The sequence below is a fragment of the Lithobates pipiens genome, unplaced genomic scaffold (assembly GCF_037356315.1).
Source record: "Lithobates pipiens isolate NorthernLeopardFrog02 unplaced genomic scaffold, aLitPip1_a1.2 Scaffold_16, whole genome shotgun sequence".
Lineage (NCBI taxonomy): Eukaryota > Metazoa > Chordata > Amphibia > Anura > Ranidae > Lithobates > Lithobates pipiens.
This window is the reverse complement of record NW_027507748.1, coordinates 10,509,496-10,529,610: the sequence shown is the minus strand read 5'-3', so window position 1 is coordinate 10,529,610 and position 20,115 is coordinate 10,509,496. Positions and strand designations below refer to the sequence as shown.

The window sequence follows — 20,115 nt, the reverse complement described above, 5'->3', positions numbered from 1 at the left end:
GACAATTCTGCAACTGAGCAAATTTCAGTGTTTTTGATTTGATTACATTATTGAATAATTTTTATTATTGTTATATTATTATTTGGTATAATTATTTATTATATTATAATTTATGATTTCATTTTTCAAACTTTATCATACCCGGGATGTCTATTAGACTCAGGTTTGGACAGATTTAAGTGAGTTATTGCTAAGAATTACAGGACTACAATATAAAAACACCAAATTTTCACGCAAAATAATTGTACCGCTTTTAGCACCTAAAATCCGAAATAATCGTACCGCCAGGGAGGTTAATGATTTTTTATTAGAAGGCAATATCAGAAGTAGGGAGAAGTCATATCTCAACCAGAAATAATCATTGAGACTGATATTTATCTGAGACACTATATTACAATGATACTACTTTGATGCATAGAAGCTCTCCTTTTTAATAGGAGGCAATTTTAAAGGCAGAGGTTGGGTATGTTTCAGCAAGAAAAATGTAATTACATTGTCATTTTTCTGAGAGATAATATAAAGGATAAAAAGGTTTGATGCACATAGTCTCGTCCTTTCAAATAGGATTTAACTGTAGAAGCCGAGAGAAGTTATATTTCAGCCATTATTTTCTATGAAGACACACAAACTCAAATTCCTTTTTATAGGAGGAAATTCACGAGGGAGAGAGCAGGCAGACTCCATGTTTTTGTGACAAATAGTGTACAAAGTATTAGCACTGATTTTTCATAGGCCATAACTTTGAATTGAAATTGGGCAATTTCTATTTAAGAAATCAGTGTTAGTCCACACTACGTCTATATCCCAAAAAAAAAAAAAAAAAAAAAAAAAATCAGTAAGCCTGTGCACTCAAGTAGGCCCAACAATTGAAAATGAACATCATGATGTAACTTGTATTAAAGCAAAAAAAAAAACAATTGCAAACTCAGAAGCAGCAGACGGAAGCAACAAATGTTGTCCAATTTGAAATGCACTGTAATAAGCAATGCAAACACAAATGGTCCATGCATTATTTACCCAGCAAAACAAATAGACCAATTTATAACACCGGAAAATAGCAACAGAAAATCAGGTTTGGGGTATTCTTTGTGCAAGAACACTATAACTCAACACAGAAATTCATGCAGCGTGAGCCCCTGTACACACGGTCGGACATTCTGCCAACCAAATCCGTTGGATTTTGTCCGACGGATTTTGCCCGACGGATTGTGTCCAAAACTGTTGCATACACACGGTCGGACCAAGTTGTCGGAAAATCCGATCGTTCAGAACGTGATGACGTTATTTCGTTACGACGGGACTACGTTCACGCTAGTAGCCAATAGCTTTGATGTAGGAATTTGATCTGAGCATACATGGCACTTTGTCCAATCAAAATTCTCTACACATGATCGGAGTATGTCCGATCGGACCAGTTTCTCGGAAAATATTTCCAACAAGTTGGAAAATTGGGTCAGACGGATATTCCGACGGAAACAGTCCGATGCATACCACACACAGTCGGATTATCCGACAAAACGGTCCGATAGGAGACATTCCGACGGATTCTCCGACTGTGTGTACAAGGGCTTTGGATGAGATCAGGGTTCGGTCTGAACATAAATTTGGACCAAACTTTGGCTGTTGGGGTATTCATCTTTTAGCCCATTTGGTAGGACACAACATTTCTACCAATAATATATATGAAAGCTCCTTAACTGTCAGGTGTGGCTAAGGAAGTGGTAGGTGTTGGTAGGTGCCTTGTACTTAGCAACCAATGATGCCACACTGGAATCCCCAGCCATGTAAACAAGGCATAAGGAATTGCATGACTTCCCTGACCAAATATGGGCAAATGGCAACGTTCTTGTCTGTGGTTATGTGGACCCCCTGCAGCTGACCACATGATCCAACGACATGGAAAAATTACCTTCCACATGATGGTGGAGGATAGCAATGGCCTTTATGGGTTGGGAACCTGGCCCTGCGGTACATCAAAAGTGGTAAATTGATACAAGTGACCTGTATCCACCAGTGGAAATGTCAGAAGCTGTAAAGCCAGCTGTTATTGAGATAGCGGGCATTAGCGTGGCTGGGGTGGTACTTTTTCTTTTGTTCCAGGAGCTGGGTCAGAGAAACCTGCCTGCTCAAAGCTAAAGCTGGAGATGGCAGGACATGGTTGGCTGAATCAGAGCATGGTTCTAACCTATCCTTGCCCCTACTCTGCTCTACCCATGCTGAGCCCCCCCACCCCCCCCAGGAAAAGCTGTAAGGTGAACCTCTGACACCCGTTGAAATACTTTCATCTTAATCGTTTGAGGCTGATGATAGGTAATCAGGGTGAAAATGGAGGAGCTTGAAGTAGCAGTGGCTCTTTTACACTCTATCACTAGTCTTAGCTAGACTGTAGCTTCTAAGGTGGTTGTCAGATAATGCCCAGATAGAGAAACAAAAAGCTGTATTTAAAAAATAATATATTGCATATAGAAAGTAAAAAGCAGACACAACCATTGAATAATATGGCTACTAACCACAAATAAAAGAAAAAAAACATTCAGATACAGCCACCAATGGTCACCAATCCTTCAAGTCGCTTGTCAACTTTGAGCCGGAGACTTAAGCTGGCCCTAGATGGTTCAAATTTCAACTGATTTTTGCTGAATCAGCTGAAATTGGAGAAGTTTGGTGGCCCTGTAAGTGTCACCAGAGTTTGAGCTTCTTTGCATAGTCTGTGTTATTGTTCTCATTCAATTTCCAGGTTGACAATCTGGGGAAATGTTTCAGTCCCTTTCATTGTAGTAAGTTGGTTCCATTTTCACCTCTGTCGGATCCCTTCTCCTCGTGCTCCTCTCACTCCGATTCTTCTCATTCTTCATCTTCCTCAGGTCATTGACTATATAGATGAGGAGTGCAGTGATGAGGACACACATAACACCATGGGACAAGAGGTGACCCCAACCTGGCCACATTCCAGACCGACTGTCTTCTAAATAGAGAGAAAATATGGAGAAACAATAAGAGCTATATATCAAACCTGGTCAGATCTTCAGTACAGCAGTGTCAACCTAACAGGACAGTCACACTGGTAACAGGGCAGAGATTCTGGTTGCTTTGATAAGGACGTAGCCAGCCATTTAATAACCCATCAGATAGAGATGGAGAATAGAGGAAGGTCAGATTATCATCACACAATGACACCGGCCCTGGTGAGGACATGACCATGTGTGAGAGTCACCAGCCATCACATCACCCTAACAAACAATGCCAATAGTATATAAACCCTTAGTTGGGGCCCTTATGTTGGTGTGCAGTGGAAAGGTGCCACCCCTTTTAGATGTGGTGAATAGAATGATTCTCCTTAAGAGGCAAAATAGTTGTCACAGTTCTCCTTAATAGGTGAAGTTGATGGGGGGGGGGGGTCACTTTAAGATGTTAGATTGTAGGAAAGAGTCACTTTAGGAAAAGGGGGAAAATTGACAGGCATGTGCCCCTTTACAGAATGAAGTTGAACTTAAGTGCCAAAATCCCTTCCCTGACAGCTTTGGTGGATGACAACTGACATATACAAAGGGACACGGTCTTGGGGGGCGATGTCCTTTACCATATATTTATATGATCATATTTGGTCAATGACATCACAGGATCCCAGTTATTCCTGACCAGCCTGGGGGATCTGACTGATGATTGCTCTATAATGGGGTATACAGTATACAGGATGAACACTGCTCTGGTATATATAGAGTTAATAGAAGGGACTTATTAGGAACAGGACACCTCACCTGGACACGCGTCATGCGTCTGATTGGTGGATCTCTCACTGATGCTGTTTTTTGCCGAACATCTGATATTCCAGGAATTGGGCGGTGACACAGTAGGCACAGTGATACGAACTGTCCGCTCGGAACTGGTGACATTGTATACCACCAATTGTCCATCCACAGTCAGGAAGATGGAGGAGTCAGTACCATTTTTCACCTCACAGGAGATCTCAGTGCTGTTATTCTGGAGACACCTCACATCCAGGACCGGATCTGATACCGGAACTGAGAGATAAAGAGATGTAGAGATCTGTAACATGGCACTATAATGGGATATGATCCCTCTAATACCCCGGCCACCCCAATCCATTACATTTATAAAAAGGACAAAGGCTTTCTCACAACACTTTCCCCAGTGGTCTGCAGGAGGGGGACTTATTTGAATCTGGTCCCAAAAACTGTCCCCCTCTATATGAATGAGTAAAGGGTACATAGTATCTCTAGAACAAGAAAATGTATCACCACAGCGTGGTACTTTGGATACTGTTATAATATTAGGTGCCACGGCCTGGAATTATACGAAAGAGAAAAAAATCAACAAAAGGGCTTGGACTTTATAGGCACAGAAAACAACATAATATATTAAAAAAAAAAAACATTTATTATATATAGAAAATTTGTTAAAAGCAATGACAGATAAACATGTCTTAAAGTTGTAGAATATAACAGCAGAATGCACGGTCAAAACATATACAGATATATCATAAAAGACAAGAAAACAGTGGTAGTAATGCCAATTTTCATAACATAATAGTTCAACAGAGTACTTAAATTGAGGTCTACATTTGCAGTTCAATTAGGCAAATAACAAAGCTCTACATGTTACGCGACTTGAGCTTCTTCAGGAGCTTCATAGAGACAAGTTTGCTGCAAAGATATAACAAAATCAAGAAATATATATATATATATATATATATATATATATATATATATACACGAATATCCAACAAATGATATATAATTTACATACATAGAAAGTTCCTGCAATCAGTAAGATGAATAAGAAGCCAAGACATGGTTTATCCAACCAAGTTGCTAGCCCGCCACCACAAAGACACCTGAGAAAACCCCCACATACTATGGGGACACGTGAAATTTACATTAGGTAATATATGTGTAATCTAGTTAAGGTTATAAAAGATAGCGGATGAGTAGCTAGATGTATACTCACAAAATTAGTATAAATGAGTAGAATAACAAAATACACATTGAGGATTTGCCAGCCATACAGGGCCTTATTGCCGCCTTGAATTAGTGTCAACCTGATATTGAACAGAGAAGGGGGGGGGGGGTGATCCTGTCCTCTCTAGCAACCCATCAGGGAAAGTCCCCATGGTGTTATAGAAATGAAGAGTAGTGCTATCCCATCAGATGCTGATGATCAAACTAAGGTTGGAGGGGTCAATCATCTAATAAATTAGAACAGGTAATTATACCAAAGGTGAGCCCATTGCCCTAATAGTGCAAAGCCTATAATTAAATCTTTAAGAATACCAACGTGGTAACTTACCAGGTTAATATGGGGAAATGAAATATAAGCTCTCACTTGGCGGCTGCTAGGAGTGGTGTGGCAGACAGGCAGAGAGGTGCTGTCAGGTCAGCGTTCTATTTAACACGCGCGTGTTAAATGTACTCCTATTTCTGGACCTTTCAGCTGCCTTTGACAGAGTTGACCCCCCTCTCCTCCTCCAAAAACTTTACTCCCTTGGTCTCCATGACTGTTCTCTTCAGTGGCTCTCATCCTACCTATCCCAACGCACCTTCAGTGTCACTTACAATTCTACTTCTTCCACTCCTTTTCCCTTCTCTGTCGGAGTCCCCCAAGGTTCTGTTCTTGGACCTCTTTTATTTTCAATCTACACCTCTTCCCCGGGTCAGCTGATAGCCTCTCATGGCTTTCAATATCATTTCTACGCTGACGACACACAAATCTATCTCTCCACCCCTCAACTCACTCCATCAGTCTCCTCACGCGTCACTAACTTCCTAACAGACATATCTGTATGGATGTCACAACACTTCCTCCAACTCAACTTGTCCAAAACCGAACTTATAATATTTCCTCCCCCACCTTCCTCTTCCCCCGACTTCTCTGTCACGAGTAATGGCACAGCCATTCACCCATCCCCACATGCCAAGGTTCTAGGTGTTATCCTGGACTCCGAACTCTCCTTTCGGCCCCACATCCAATCACTTTCCAAAGCTTGCCGCCTCAACCTCCGAAACATCTCCAAGCTACGTCCATTTGTAACCAAGGAAACCGCAAAGCTCCCGATTCACTCCCTGGTTATCTCTCGCCTTGACTACTGCAACTCCTTCCTCATTGGCTCACCTTTATATAGACTCCTCCCCCCTTCAGTCCATCATGAATACTGCTGCCAGACTCATCCACCTTACAAACAGCACAGTGTCTGCTACCCCTCTCTGCCAATCCCTCCATTGGCTGCCACTTGCCCAACGGATTCAATTCAAAATACTAACATTAAGTTACAAAGTCCTCCACAACTCTTCCCCCAGCTACATCACCAGCCTAGTCAAAATACCAACCGAATTGCCCTCTTCGTTCCTCCCAAGACCTCCTGCTCTCTAGCTCCCTCATCACCTCCTCCCATATCCGCCTCCAGGACTTCTCCCGAGCCTCGCCCATCCTCTGGAATTTGCTACCCCAATCTGTCAGAATGTCTCCAAATTTACCCACTTTTAGGCGATCCCTGAAAACTTTCCTTTTCAGAGAAGCCTATCCTGCCTCCATCTAACAACTGCACTATTTTTTCCCATTAGCTCATCCCCCACAGCTATTACCCTTTTGTATAACTTGACCTTCCCTCCTAGATTGTAAGCTCTAAAGAGCAGGGCCCTCTGATTCCCCCCTGTCTTGAATTGTATTGTAATTGTACTGTCTGCCCTAATGCTGTAAAGTGCTGGGCAAACTGTCGGCGCTATATACATCCTGTATAATAATAATAATTTAATTATAGGCTTTGCACTATTAGGGCAATAGGCTCACCTTTGGTAAAATTACCTGTTCTAATTTATTAGATGATTGACCCCTCCAACCTTAGTCTGATCATCAGCATCTGATTGGATAGCACTACTCTTCGGGGACTTCCCTGATGGGTTGCTAGAGAGGACGGGATCACCCCTCCCCCCCCCCTGTTCGATATCAGGTTGACACTAATTCAAGGCGGCAATAAGGCACTGTATGGCTGGTAAATCCTCAATGTGTATTTTGTTATACTACTCATTTATACTAATTTGGTGAGTATACATCTAGCTACTCATCCGCTATCTTTTTTTTTTTTTTTTTTTAATAAAATTTTATTGAAAAAGGGTATATAACAAATGATACAAAAATACAAAGACAAAGAATTTTCTCATTGTAGTATACAGATCAAGTGAAAGCAGTCATATAACCTAGGTTTTGGTAGGAACAAAGCATTTTGTACCTTGCTCAAGGGAGACCTACCATTCTCCCCAAAGGAGGGAGAAGGGAAGCCTCAACTGGATGGATCTGGTGGACATAGGGTATCATGGTATGGTCCATAAAAGAGAGCTACAGCGAGGGGGAGAGAGTCAGGAGAACAGAGACCCGCATGATAAAGTTTTAGGTTGCAGCGACTATCGCAGTTGGCGCGTGTCCCTTATGGATGAAGGAGTGGTCCTCAAGGTGAGCTCGTTCCTGAGGGGTGAGTTTAGAGGCTATAAACAAGTCCCATCTGTTGTGAAAGCGTTGTTTGGCTTTTGCGTGAAGAAGGCTGGTATTCAATTTGTCCCGAAAGAGAAGGTGCATAAGTTCTCTGCTAACTTGAAAGACAGAGGGTTTGGTCGTGGTTGTCCAGTTGGCTAGGATGGTTCTCCTAGCAAGTAACAGGCAGAGCAGGGCCCATTCCTTGCCCAGAGGTGTGGGGGTAGCCGACCAAGGGAGCAGTTTGGGGTCCCAGTACCCAAAGATGAGGAGTAGCGGGTCCTTGGGGAGCTTCAGGAGCGTTATCTCGAAGATAAATGTCAATATCCTATCCCAGAACGAGGAGATGACCATGCAAGACCAGTAGCGGTGAGTGAGGGAGGGTTTAGGATGTTGGCATAGAGGGCATAAAGAAGCAGAGGATTGATGCGAAGGTGAGGAGGGTAGAAAAGGTATGTGCGCCCGATGTGCAATTTTTAGTTGGGTTTCCCTCCAAGTTTCATTAGGGACCAAATTATAGACTGATTGGAGTCCGTGTAGGATCTTATCCACAATATCGTCACTTGGAAAATCTTTGGCCCAGTTGGAGACCGAGGATGATTCCAGAGAAGGTGTTGTATTTAGTAGTAGAGGTTTGTAAATATCGGAGATGCCATAAGAGTCTTTGTGGAGAAGTACTTCGATGAAAGAGGATTGGAATCTTGCATGTTCCACCCTGCAAGTTTTCTGCAAGAAGCTAAGGCATTGGCCATGATGAAAGGTGGATGAATCCGGCAAGGATAACTTGGCGGCCAGCCGGCGGAAGGGGATTGCACGACCGGAGTCCGAGTCACATAAAGAGTAGAAAGTGTCGAGGCCCTTTTGACGCCACGTTTCATAGGGTTGGCGGTCCAGCCCCGGAGTAAAATTCGGGTTAGCCTGTATCGGGAGATGTCTAGAGATGAAGGGAGACAGTTTGAGGCTTTTCCGTGTTTCTCTCCAGGCAATAGCCGTGTCTCTCAGTAAAAGGTTATGTTGCAGTGACGGATCCAATTGTTTCCAATTGCAGTGGAGAAGAGCTGCTAGGGAGTAGGGATGGGTCATTGCAGCTTCCAGTGGGTAGTTTGAGCAGCGGGATTTTTGGGTTATCCAGTCCAGGCCTACCCTCAGAAGACAAGCTAAGTTATACATTCTAAGATTGGGAAGGCTAATACCCCCTTCGCTCCTGGGAAGGTGAAGTTTAGAGAAAGCTATGCGTGGTCTCTTGCTTCGCCATAGGAATTTAGAAATTGCAGAGTTTAAAAGTTTTGTATCCTTATGTCTAAGGAGTAAGGGTATCGTCTGAAGGGGATACAGGAGGCGTGCAAAGCTGACCATTTTTACCAGGTGGCACCTTCCCAAGAGCGACAGAGGCAGATCCATCCAGTTATCCAATTCCTGTATAAATTTGGCAAAGAGGGGAGGGTAGTTCAGGTGATAGAGAGATGAAGGGAGCCTCCCTATCTTAATGCCTAAGTATGTGATATGGGTTCTAGCTACCTTGAAAATGGAGTGGTTTGCCCATGTCGGAGGTGGAAGAGATCCCAAGGGGAGTATTTCACTCTTGGAGTAGTTGATACGCAGTCCCGAGCACTGTCTGAAACGGTCAAATAAGGATTTAATCGCGGGCATGTCTGCTGAAGGGTCGGCGGAAAATATCAAGACGTCGTCTGCAAAGAGGGAGGTTCTTAATTCGTGTGACCCGACTTCGATCCTGTGTAGTGGTGCTTTATTTGTCAGGTATCTAGAAAGTGGTTCCAAGGCCATGTTAAAAAGGAGTGGGGACAGGGGGCAGCCTTGTCTGGTTCCCTTATGTAGCCGGAACTCGTCCGAGAGGAGGCCAGCGGCCACCAGTCTAGCTGCAGGGGAGGTGTACATGGAGCTGATCAGGTGAAGGAAAGGTCCGGTGAAACCCATATCTCCCAGCACCATGGAAAGCCATTCAAAAATAACATTATCAAAAGCCTTTTCGGCATCTAGGGTAATAATAGCTAGATCGCTGGTAGGGTTACATCTAGCATGTTCTAGTGCCATCATCACCTTCCTGATATTAATAGTTGCCGTTCTGCCCTTAACAAAACCTGACTGGGCGGAGTGGATCAGGGAGGGGATGATGTCAGCCAGCCTATTAGCTATTATTTTGGAAAGAATTTTGACATCAAGATTTAGGAGCAAGATGGGTCTATATGACCCAGGCTCTTGTGGGTCTTTCCCCTTTTTTTCCAACAATTTAATAATTGCTTGATTGCCGGACGGGAGATAGGGGCCGCCAGACCATATATGTTGGTAGACATCGGTAAGGGTCGGGGTCAGAAGTGAGTTTAAAGATTTATAGAACTCGCCTGAGAGGCCATCCGGACCTGGGGCTTTGGAGGAGGCTAGCTTACGAATCGTATCGGATATCTCCGAGGAGGAAATGGGAGCGTTTAGCGAATCGAGTTGAGAGGGAGATACTTGGGTCAATTGTACTTCATCGAGGAAGTCGCGTGCTGTGGGTCGGTCAATAGGGTCCGCCGCGTAGAGGGTAGAATAAAAGCGAAGCATAGCCGCATTAATGCCCTTCTGAGTAGTCGTGACTATGCCATCGGGGTCGCGTAACGACGATATAACCGTGGGGCGGTAGGGTCCCTTGCATAATCTGGCAAGAAGCTTGCCAGCCTTATTGCTAAATTTGTGTAGGGTGGCATCAAAGTGAGCTCGTTTAGTGGTTTCCAAGGTTTCGGCCCAGGTGTCAAAGGACTGCTTGGCTGTATGCCAGGCCGCACGATTTTCGGGGGAGTTTAAGGCATAGAGTGCTCGCTGGGCCTGATGCAATCTGGAACTGGAGGCTTTGTATTGAGAAAGGGCGTGCTTCTTGAACGAGGATGCATAAGAGATAATGCGTCCCCTGAGGAACGCCTTACCTGCATCCCAGAACAAGTTTGGACTATCAGTATGTATTGCATTCGTCTGCATATAGATTGCCCATTCTTTCGTCATGTAGGCTTGAAAGTCCGTGTTGTGTTGCAAGTAGGAGGGAAAGCGCCATATTTTGGGGTTCGGCTGTACGTCGGGGGTCTCTAGAGTCACTGAGATCGGAGCATGGTCTGATATAGCTATGTCATGGATTTCCGCTTTTGGAAGGATGGAGATTACGTCATCAGAGCTAAAAAAATAGTCAATCCTAGAAAAGACATTGTGGGGATAAGAGTAAAAGGAAAATTCTCGGTCGGTCGGGTGGTGAAGTCGCCAAATTTCGTGTAGGTGAAGGGATTCCATAGTCGTTGCCAAGTTCGTGGGAGTAGTAACGGTTGAGGAAGATACGGGGCGCAATGATGAGGATTTGTCATCTACCGGGTGGGCAATAGAATGGAAGTCGCCCCCCACAAGGTGTGGGAGGTGGGGGAAGCGCAGAAGCCAGCTAGTCAGTGTGCTGAAAAAGGGTTTTGTGGGGCTATTGGGGGCGTAGACATTAGAGATTGCAATTTCCTTGGTCCCTATAAGGGCCCTAATCGTGAGGAGTCTGCCCTGTTGATCTGCGTCCGTAGATAAGATCCTACAGGGAAGATTCTTGTTGATGAGAACAAGAACTCCTGCTTTTCGGCCTACTGCCTCAGAGCCTACCACCTCACCCACCCAGAGCTTCCTCATCCGAACAAAGTCAGATGAGGAGAGATGGGTTTCTTGTAACAGCGCTATGTCCGTTTTAAGCCTCTTAAGGTGACGTAATATCTTCAGACGTTTGTTGGGGGAACGAAGCCCTTTAAGGTTCCACGAGACTACTTGTAGCATGGTGGAGCGTTAAGTGAAGCAACAGTGGAGATTAATAGTACCATGTGGTTGGGAGGACCCGGGTCATGCAACAACAGGAGCGGTGCTCCAGATAGGGCCAGCGCGGCCCCTGATAAGGTAGCAGCAAGGGGGGGTAAATGGAAGATAAGTGCAACAGGGGGAAGAGGCAAAAGGAGGGGGTAGGGAAGGAAACGGCAAATGTGCCAGGTATAGCAACAAGGAAAGTAAACACAACTCACTATCAACTTCACTTTTTTCCGCATGGGGGTCACTGTGTAGACCAGCTCCCAGAACCAGGCCTCCAGACTGACATAGGTATGGCCGCCCTAGAAAAAGGAACAATGCACGCCGTCAGCCCAGGCAAGGATTAAAAGGAGTGAGATGGTCTGCACAGAAGAATCCACAGGGGGAACAAGTGTGTGTAACCTGAAAAACACAAACATTGAGGGAAAACAGTTACAATAGAACAACCAGAAGCCGGAAGCTTATGGGACATGTAGGAAAACATGGGTTCATTCAATGTAGCACACGGGGCCGGTCATGGCCCTTCGACAAACAATCCGCTATCTTTTATAACCTTAACTAGATCACACATATATTACCTTACGTAAATTTCATGTGCCCCCATAGTATGTGGGGGTTTTCTCGGGCATCTTTGTGGTGGTGGGCTAGCAACTTGGTTGGATAAACCATGTCTTGGTACCTTATTCATCTTACTGATTGCAGGAACTTTCTATGTATGTAAATGATATATAATTTGCTGGATATTCGTGTATATATATATATATATATATATATATATATATATATATATATATATATATATATCCTGGTTTTGTTATATCTTTGCAGCAAACTTGTCTCTATGAAGCTCCTGAAGAAGCTCAAGTCGCGTAACATGTAGAGCTTTGTTATTTGCCTAATCCAACTGCAAGTGTAGACCTCAATTTAAGTACTCTGTTGAACTATTATGTTATGAAAATTGGCGTCACTACCACTGTTTTCTTGTCATATATGATATATCTGTAAATGTTTTGACTTTGCATTCTGCTGTTGTATTCTACAACTTTGAGACATGTTTATCTGTCATTGATTTTAACACATTTTCTATATATAATAATTTTATTTTTTTAAAATATATTATGATGTTTTCTGTGCCTAAAAAAAACCAAGCCCTTTTGTTGAATTTTTTCTCTTTTTTGCATAGTATCTCTGGTTACTTATTCACAAAAAATAATGGAAATAGTAAATAAAGACTTTTTGACAAGTCCTTTGACAAGGCATTCCCTCCCCCCCGCAGCTGCACGTATGTATGAGGAGTGCTGTGGGATGGGGAATACCTTCACTGCCCTTGATTGGGAAGTTGTCCAAGCTGACAGCCAATGCCCTTTAAGTGTTTTGTGGCCCAAAAAAACTACCCTTTGGCCCCACCCATGCTAAGCCACCTGGTGTGATCCATAGGGGTAGTTAAAAGGCTCCAATGGAAGCTGATCATTTCTGTTACACACTTTTCTGGATTGTAATCTTTATGTCTGGAATATTTTATCTCTCAGTAAAAACTTTAGTAGTAAATTCAGCCTGGAGACATTTCTCTCACTCACCTGGACAGAAGATGTTGATGGATCTACTTAGATTATTGATCTGATTGGTGACATCACAGTGGAGGGTTCCGGAGACCGGAGGAGGAAGAGTTACCTGGCGGTGTGAGGAGACGGATCTTCCATCCAAACTCCAGGAATAACGCGGATCTGATCCTTTCACCGAACATTCAGCCTCTGCGCTGCCATCCGGGAGACAGGATACGGTCACAGTGATGTCAGAGAGGGGGACTGGGGGAGGAGAAATCACATTATGGGAAGATTAGAAAAGCAGAAATTAATGAAGTATATATGTATAAATAACAATCAATGTATTGGGCCATTTAGCCAGGACCTATGACTCAAAAGGGCTAAATTTGTGGGGGATTAAACAAGTTAATAAAATTGGCTCCATCATGTCTCCTTCAGTGTGCCTCTTCCACCATGTTCCTGCAATATGTCTCCACCTTTATTTCTCCTCCCCCATATCTAATCCACCATGTTCTTCTATCACGTCTCCTCCACCATATCTAATCCACCATGTTCTTCTATCACGTCTCCTCCACCATATCTAATCCACCATTTTCCTCTATCACGTCTCCCCCACCATATCTAATCCACCATGTTCTTCTATCACGTCTCCTCCACCATATCTAATCCACCATGTTCTTCTATCACGTCTCCTCCACCATATCTAATCCACCATGTTCTTCTATCACGTCTCCCCCACCATATCTAATCCACCATGTTCTTCTATCACGTCTCCTCAACCATATCTAATCCACCATGTTCTTCTATCACATCTCCTCCACCATATCTAATCCACCATGTTCTTCTATCACGTCTCCTCCACCATATCTAATCCACCATGTTCTTCTATCAAGTCTCCTCCACCATATCTAATCCACCATGTTCTTCTATCACGTCTCCTCCACCATATCTCATCCACCATGTTCTTCTATCACATCTCCTCCACCATATCTAATCCACCATGTTCTTCTATCACGTCTCCTCCACCATATCTAATCCACCATGTTCTTCTATCATGTCTCCTCCACCATATCTAATCCACCATGTTCTTCTATCACGTCTCCTCCACCATATCTAATCCACCATGTTCTTCTATCAAGTCTCCTCCACCATATCTAATCCACCATGTTCTTCTATCACGTCTCCTCCACCATATCTCATCCACCATGTTCTTCTATCACGTCTCCTCCACCATATCTAATCCACCATGTTCTTCTATCACGTCTCCTCCACCATATCTAATCCACCATGTTCTTCTATCACGTCTCCTCCACCATATCTAATCCACCATGTTCTTCTATCACGTCTCCTCCACCATATCTAATCCACCATGTTCTTCTATCACGTCTCCTCCACCATATCTAATCCACCATGTTCTTCTATCACGTCTCCTCCACCATATCTAATCCACCATGTTCTTCTATCACGTCTCGTCCACCATATCTCATCCACCATGTTCTTCTATCACGTCTCCTCAACCATGTCCCTCCACTGTGTCCTTTCATGTCAATTGTCAGGAGCATATTTCCAGCTATAAGATGTGCTGTAGTTTGCTGACAGAGAACATCCATAGTCAAGGCCCCCCTTTCAGGCTCCATTTGGTTGAATGGTAAAGCCACATACCTGTATGCAGAGGGGGATGAGGGTGGTCTCTTGCACAGTTTCCATCTGAGCACCCCTAGATTTTGAGACAGGGTCTACAGGAGTGAAGGAAAGGCCCAGGTGCCAAGGTGTAGACACTGTGAGCAGGAACTTTGGAGCGCTGATATCTGAGGAATCGGACGTATAGCTGACAATGCACTGTGGAGATGCCAAATTCAGTTGAAGGTGGAGCCATGTTAAAATCCTGGTTAGGTTATAGCCAAATAGAAAGACACCAGGATACAAGCAGGATCAGAGTCGGCAACTATTAAGTAGCGAAGTACAGATTAACTTAATGAAAGTGTAGTCAGTGTCAGTACCGGGATTTGGGCTGTCCATTTATGACTGAGCAAATCTCACGTTAAAACACCACCAGTGCTTGTGGTAGCATACCTACCTTTGTGTGTTTGTGCTTGACCCAGCTGATATCTTCTCTGATCTACTTGTGTATGCCCCGGCTAGTTCTGACCCTGATCTTCCTGCTTTTCCTTGCTGCTGATCCAATACTATTTGAACTCTGATCTTCACGATGGCCAACTTAAAAGGAAATTCCATTTTCAACATCCAAGTAAGTCTGGGTTTGCAGGCTCTACCCCTCGACGAAGGGGGGTAATGTCAGTACCAGGTCTGTTCCTTTAAGACTGAGCAAATCTCACCTGAGACATCCCTGACTGGTAAGTGACATTGATTGGCTCAGCTGTTCCTGATATTAAATGACACAGTGGAGGAGACAAAGTGGGGGGGGGGGGCACTGTAGGGGAGACACGGTGGAGGTGACATGGCGATGGAGAAATTATAAAAGAACATCGTGGCTGAGACACGGTGGAGGAGACAAAGGGAGAGAGACACATTTCTGGAACATGGTGGAAGGAGACAAGATGGAGGAGACACAGTGGAGGAGACATGGCAGTAAGGGATATGAGGTGGAGGGGACACAGTGGAGGAGACACGACGGAGGAGACATGATGGAGTAGACACAGTGGACATGGTGGGGGAGACACAGTGGAGGGAACATGATGAAGGAGACATGATGGAGAAGCATTGTAGGGGCACGGTGAAGGAGACACTATAGAGGAGACATGATGGAGGGAACATTGTAGAGAAGACATGATGGTGTAAACACGGTGGTGGAGTCATAAGGGAGAAGACACGATGGAAGAACATGGTTGAAGAGGCAAACTGAAGGAGACATGAAGGAGCAGACACAGTGGAGAAGATGTGGTAGAGGAGATATGTTGGAGGGGGCATGGTTGAGGTGATAACGTGGAGGAGACCTAATGGCGGTAACACAGTGGAGAGGACATTGTGGAGGAGATATGGTGAGGGAAACAGGGGTGGAGGGAACACGAAAAAGGTGGAGGGGAGGGGTTGGTTGTATTTCCCAGATTGGAGACAAAGGACCTTTTTATTGATATAAATCTCATTTACTGGATTGCAGACAAATATATATTGTCAGGACTTTTATTCAGGGGGAAGGCGGTTCCGGCACCTCCAGCACTGAATGTGTGTAATGGAAGGGATGTTGGGGTGTGCTGGAGGGTCTATTGTTTCTGTCTGCTGGGAGATCTATTGTCATAGGGGATCTATTGTATTGTTTTGGGTGGGTCTGTTGTAGCTGGAGAGGTTTATTGTGGTTAATGTGGGATCAATTGTTACTGGGGGGGTCTGTTGTTGCTGGGAGGGATCTACCATTGAGAGGGAGGTCTACTGTTGCTGGCTAATGGGGGATCAGTTGTTGCTGGAGAAGGTCTATTGTTACTGGGGAGTCTATTGTTGTTAGGAGGGGTCTATTATTGCTGGGGGGGTCTACTGTTGCTGGGAGAGGTACATTGCTACTGGGGGATCTATTTCTGCGTAGAGGGGTCTATTGCTGCTGAGGGGATTTATTGTTGCTGGGTGGTCTATTGTTGATTGGATACAAATTATAATTCATACAAATTACATGGCAACCCAAAATGAATGGTTCTATATTCTCTAAAAAGGGGGAGTACTGGGAGGTGGGTAGGGGGTGGAACCAAGGGACAGTGCCCGGAGGTGGGTAGGGGGCGGAGACAAGGGGTGAATAGGAAGGGGTGGGGGTATCTACACCTATTCTCTTAGAAGAAGAGCCCTTTATATTGTCATCTACAGACATTTCTCCATCCACTTCTGATGTCTCCTCACCTGGACAGGTGACCCCGGCTCTGCTCTCCTCCGACCGGCTGACCCCATTCTCCACAGTACAGGTGATGTTCCAGGGCCCCGGTGGCTCCACAATGGCTGCAATGTTATTGGCGGATGCGGAATATCTCTCCTGGGATCCTCCAATTACAGATAGACTGATATTCGGCTTAGTCTCCTCCTCCACCCTGCAGGAGATCTCAGCGCTGCCATTCCGGAGACATGAGACATTCAGATCCGGAACCGATACTGGAACTGAGAGAGACAATCATTTCCATTGATCAGATCCAATATATACACAGCACGCCCCTCCCCCACCCTTACCTATAATCAGGTGTGCAGACATCTTCCTGGAGACTGGAGGAGATAGATTGTGTCTGTGTGCACCCCTCCCCCAACACTAAATCCCCCCACTAAAATTACACCCATTTTCTTCAGTCATGTGACCCCCATCAGGGTTGTCACCCCCACAACTTTTATTTACTGAAAAAACATTTAGAATCTACTGAGAAAACAATACCCAGGCATTTTACGGACTGCCATGATTATAGTACCGAATCTTTGAAATTCCAGGTACTGGCCCGGGTGCACCCCCCCCAATCCGCCGAGGAAACTTTGACCAAAGAATCCTCCAAATAGAGGCTAAGTGGATGTTTAACCACTTAAGCCCCGGACCAATTTGCAGCCAAAGGACCGTGCCCCTTTTTTGAAATTCGCCACTGCGTCGCTTTAACTGACAATTGCGCGGTCGTGCGACGTGCCTCCCAAACAAAATTGACGTCCTTTTTTTCCCACAAATAGATCTTTCTTTTGGTGGTATTTGATCACCCCTGCGGTTTTTATTTTTTGCGCTATAAATAAAAATAAATTTTTTTTTTACTGTTTGTTATAATAAATATCTCCAAAAAATATATAAAAAAAACATTTTTTTCCCTCAGTTTAGGCCGATACGTATTCTTCTACATATTTTTGGTAAAAAAAAAATGAGTGATTATTGATCGGTTTGCGCAAAAGTTATAGCGTTTACAAAATAGGGGACAGTTTTATAGCAGTTTTATTTAAAAATTTTTTTTACTAGTAATTAGCGGCAATCAGCGACTTTTATTGTGACTGTGACATTATGGCGGACACATCGGACATTTTTGACACATTTTTTGGGAACGTTGTCATTTATACAGCAATCAGTGCTATTTAAATGATTTTAAACACTGGCAGTGAAGGAGTTAACCACTAGGGGGCGAGGAGGGGTTATGTATGACGTTATGTGTTTTTTTTTTATTGTAGGGGGGTGTGGCCTGGCATGTGACGTCACTGATCGTCTTTCCCTATAAAAGGGAACAGACGATCGGTGACAGCCACAGTAGGAAGCACGGGGAGAGGTATGTTTACACAGACCTCTCCTCGTTCTTCAGCTCTGTGACCCGATCGCGGGACACCAGCGGCGATCGGATTTGCTGGTCCCGCGGCCACGGTCACGGAGCTCAGGACCGGCGTTGCGCTCCCGATCCATGGCTGGGCACTTAAAAAGCAACGTACCAGTACATGCTTGTGCCCAGCCGTGCCATTCTGCCGACTTACGTCAGCGTGAGGCGGTCCTTAAGTGGTTAAACTAAAGGGCAACACATTCATCAGGCATGAATGATGCGATCGGCTGTGCTCCTTTTTTATAACAATGCTATTCGATTTATATACTATCGGCTCGCCTCTATCTATTTTTCTTGGATTCAAAATTTCTACTTCAGCAATTAATAGAATGTCTGCTCAATTTAACATCTTTACGGTATAAACCCAATATTCTCTATACTCGCTTTACCCACTCTGGTTTATTAGCATGTGTATAAACGTGGATGTATATGTCTGGATTACATAGTTGCCAACATTGTAAAAAAAATAAATTCGGGACACTTTTTTGGCAGTAGGCGGAGTTGTATTGTAATTAGGGGGCGGGGCATGCGGTTATAGGTGTGGCATAGAAAATGGTGAAAATGCGGCACGCTTAGCAAAATATGGACGTGGTTTACGTAAAATAGTGGTTGTGGCGTGGCTCAAAGGGTTGTGGTTAGAGTCTGAGATGAATGCGGGGTGGGAGAGGGAAAGGAGGGACAGCAGCCCCCCGATCCTACATCACAATAGCAATGTGTTTTCTAGAGTTTGACAATCAGCAGATAAAGATACTATAGGATGATTGAAGCGCATTATTTCTATTATTACATTGTAATATGAAATTAAATCATTCAACTGACCATAATGCAGAATCAGTGGGAGCCATGAGCGTTTCACTAGCCACTTTGCCTGCCGCCAGATGCCATCAGGTGTCCCAAGCGGAGTCTGTCCTGACATCAGGTGCCCCATCAGAGGTACCTTCCTCACATCTGTGTCCATCAGCGGAGCCCCTCCTTACATCTGGTGCCCCTCTGACATCCAGACTGGCCCCCCCCACACCCACAGACCGGCCCCCGCAGACTGGCCCCCACAGACCGGCCCCCGCATCCACAGACTGGCCCCCACATCCACAGTCTGGCCCCCACATCCACAAGACTGGCCCCCACATCCACGGGACTGGCTCCCACATCCACAGACTGGCCCCCACATCCACAGACTGGCCCCCACATCCACAAGACTGGCCCCCACATCCACAGACTGGCCCCCACATCCACAAGACTGGCCCCCACATCCACAGACTGGCCCCCACATCCACAAGACTGGCCCCCACATCCACGAGACTGGCTCCCACATCAACAGACTGGCCCCCACATCCACAGACTGGCCCCCACATCCACAGACTGGCCCCCACATCCACAGACTGACCCCCACATCCACAAGACTGGCCCCCACATCCACAGACTGGCCCCCACATACACAGACTCTGGCCCCCACATACTCGAGACTGGCCCCCACATGCACGAGACTGGCCCCCACATACACAAGACTGGCTCCCACATCCACGAGACTGGCCCCCACATACACGAAACTGGCCCCCACATACTCGAGACTGGCCCCCACATGCACGAGACTGGCCCCCACATACACAAGACTGGCTCCCACATCCACGAGACTGGCCCCCACATACACGAAACTGGCCCCCACATACTCGAGACTGGCCCCCACATGCACGAGACTGGCCCCCACATACACAAGACTGGCTTCCACATCCATGAGACTGGCCCCCACATCCACAGAATGGCTCCCACATCCACGAGACTGGCCCCCACATCCACAGACTGGCCCCCACATACACGAGACTGGCCCCCACATACACGAGACTGGCCCCCACATACACAGACTCTGGCCCCCACATGCACGAGACTGGCGCCCACATACTCTGTTAGGAACGTCTAGTATTGAGTCTGACTTGGTGGAAGGGGACCTCTCCTACGGCTCTGGTTCCGGTCTCTCTGGAATGGGGACAGGGAGACAGGAGCGCAGCGGGGTAGAA

The 20,115-nt window shown here is 45.3% G+C and overlaps 1 protein-coding gene across 1 annotated transcript in view; it reads right to left on the bottom strand.

Moving 5' to 3' along the window:
• Window positions 1–2,253: 2,253 nt before the first annotated feature.
• LOC143981587 (uncharacterized) overlaps window positions 2,254–20,115 on the bottom strand; it is a 34,717-nt gene continuing 16,855 nt past the window's right edge. The window contains exons 3-6 of the mRNA XM_077479561.1: window positions 16,683–16,934; window positions 12,873–13,100; window positions 3,759–4,022; window positions 2,254–2,965 (exon numbers count right to left, since the gene is read on the bottom strand). Of these exons, the coding sequence (XP_077335687.1) occupies window positions 2,760–2,965; window positions 3,759–4,022; window positions 12,873–13,100; window positions 16,683–16,934 (950 nt within the window). The 3' untranslated portion in view covers window positions 2,254–2,759. The remainder of the gene's footprint in view (window positions 2,966–3,758; window positions 4,023–12,872; window positions 13,101–16,682; window positions 16,935–20,115) is intronic.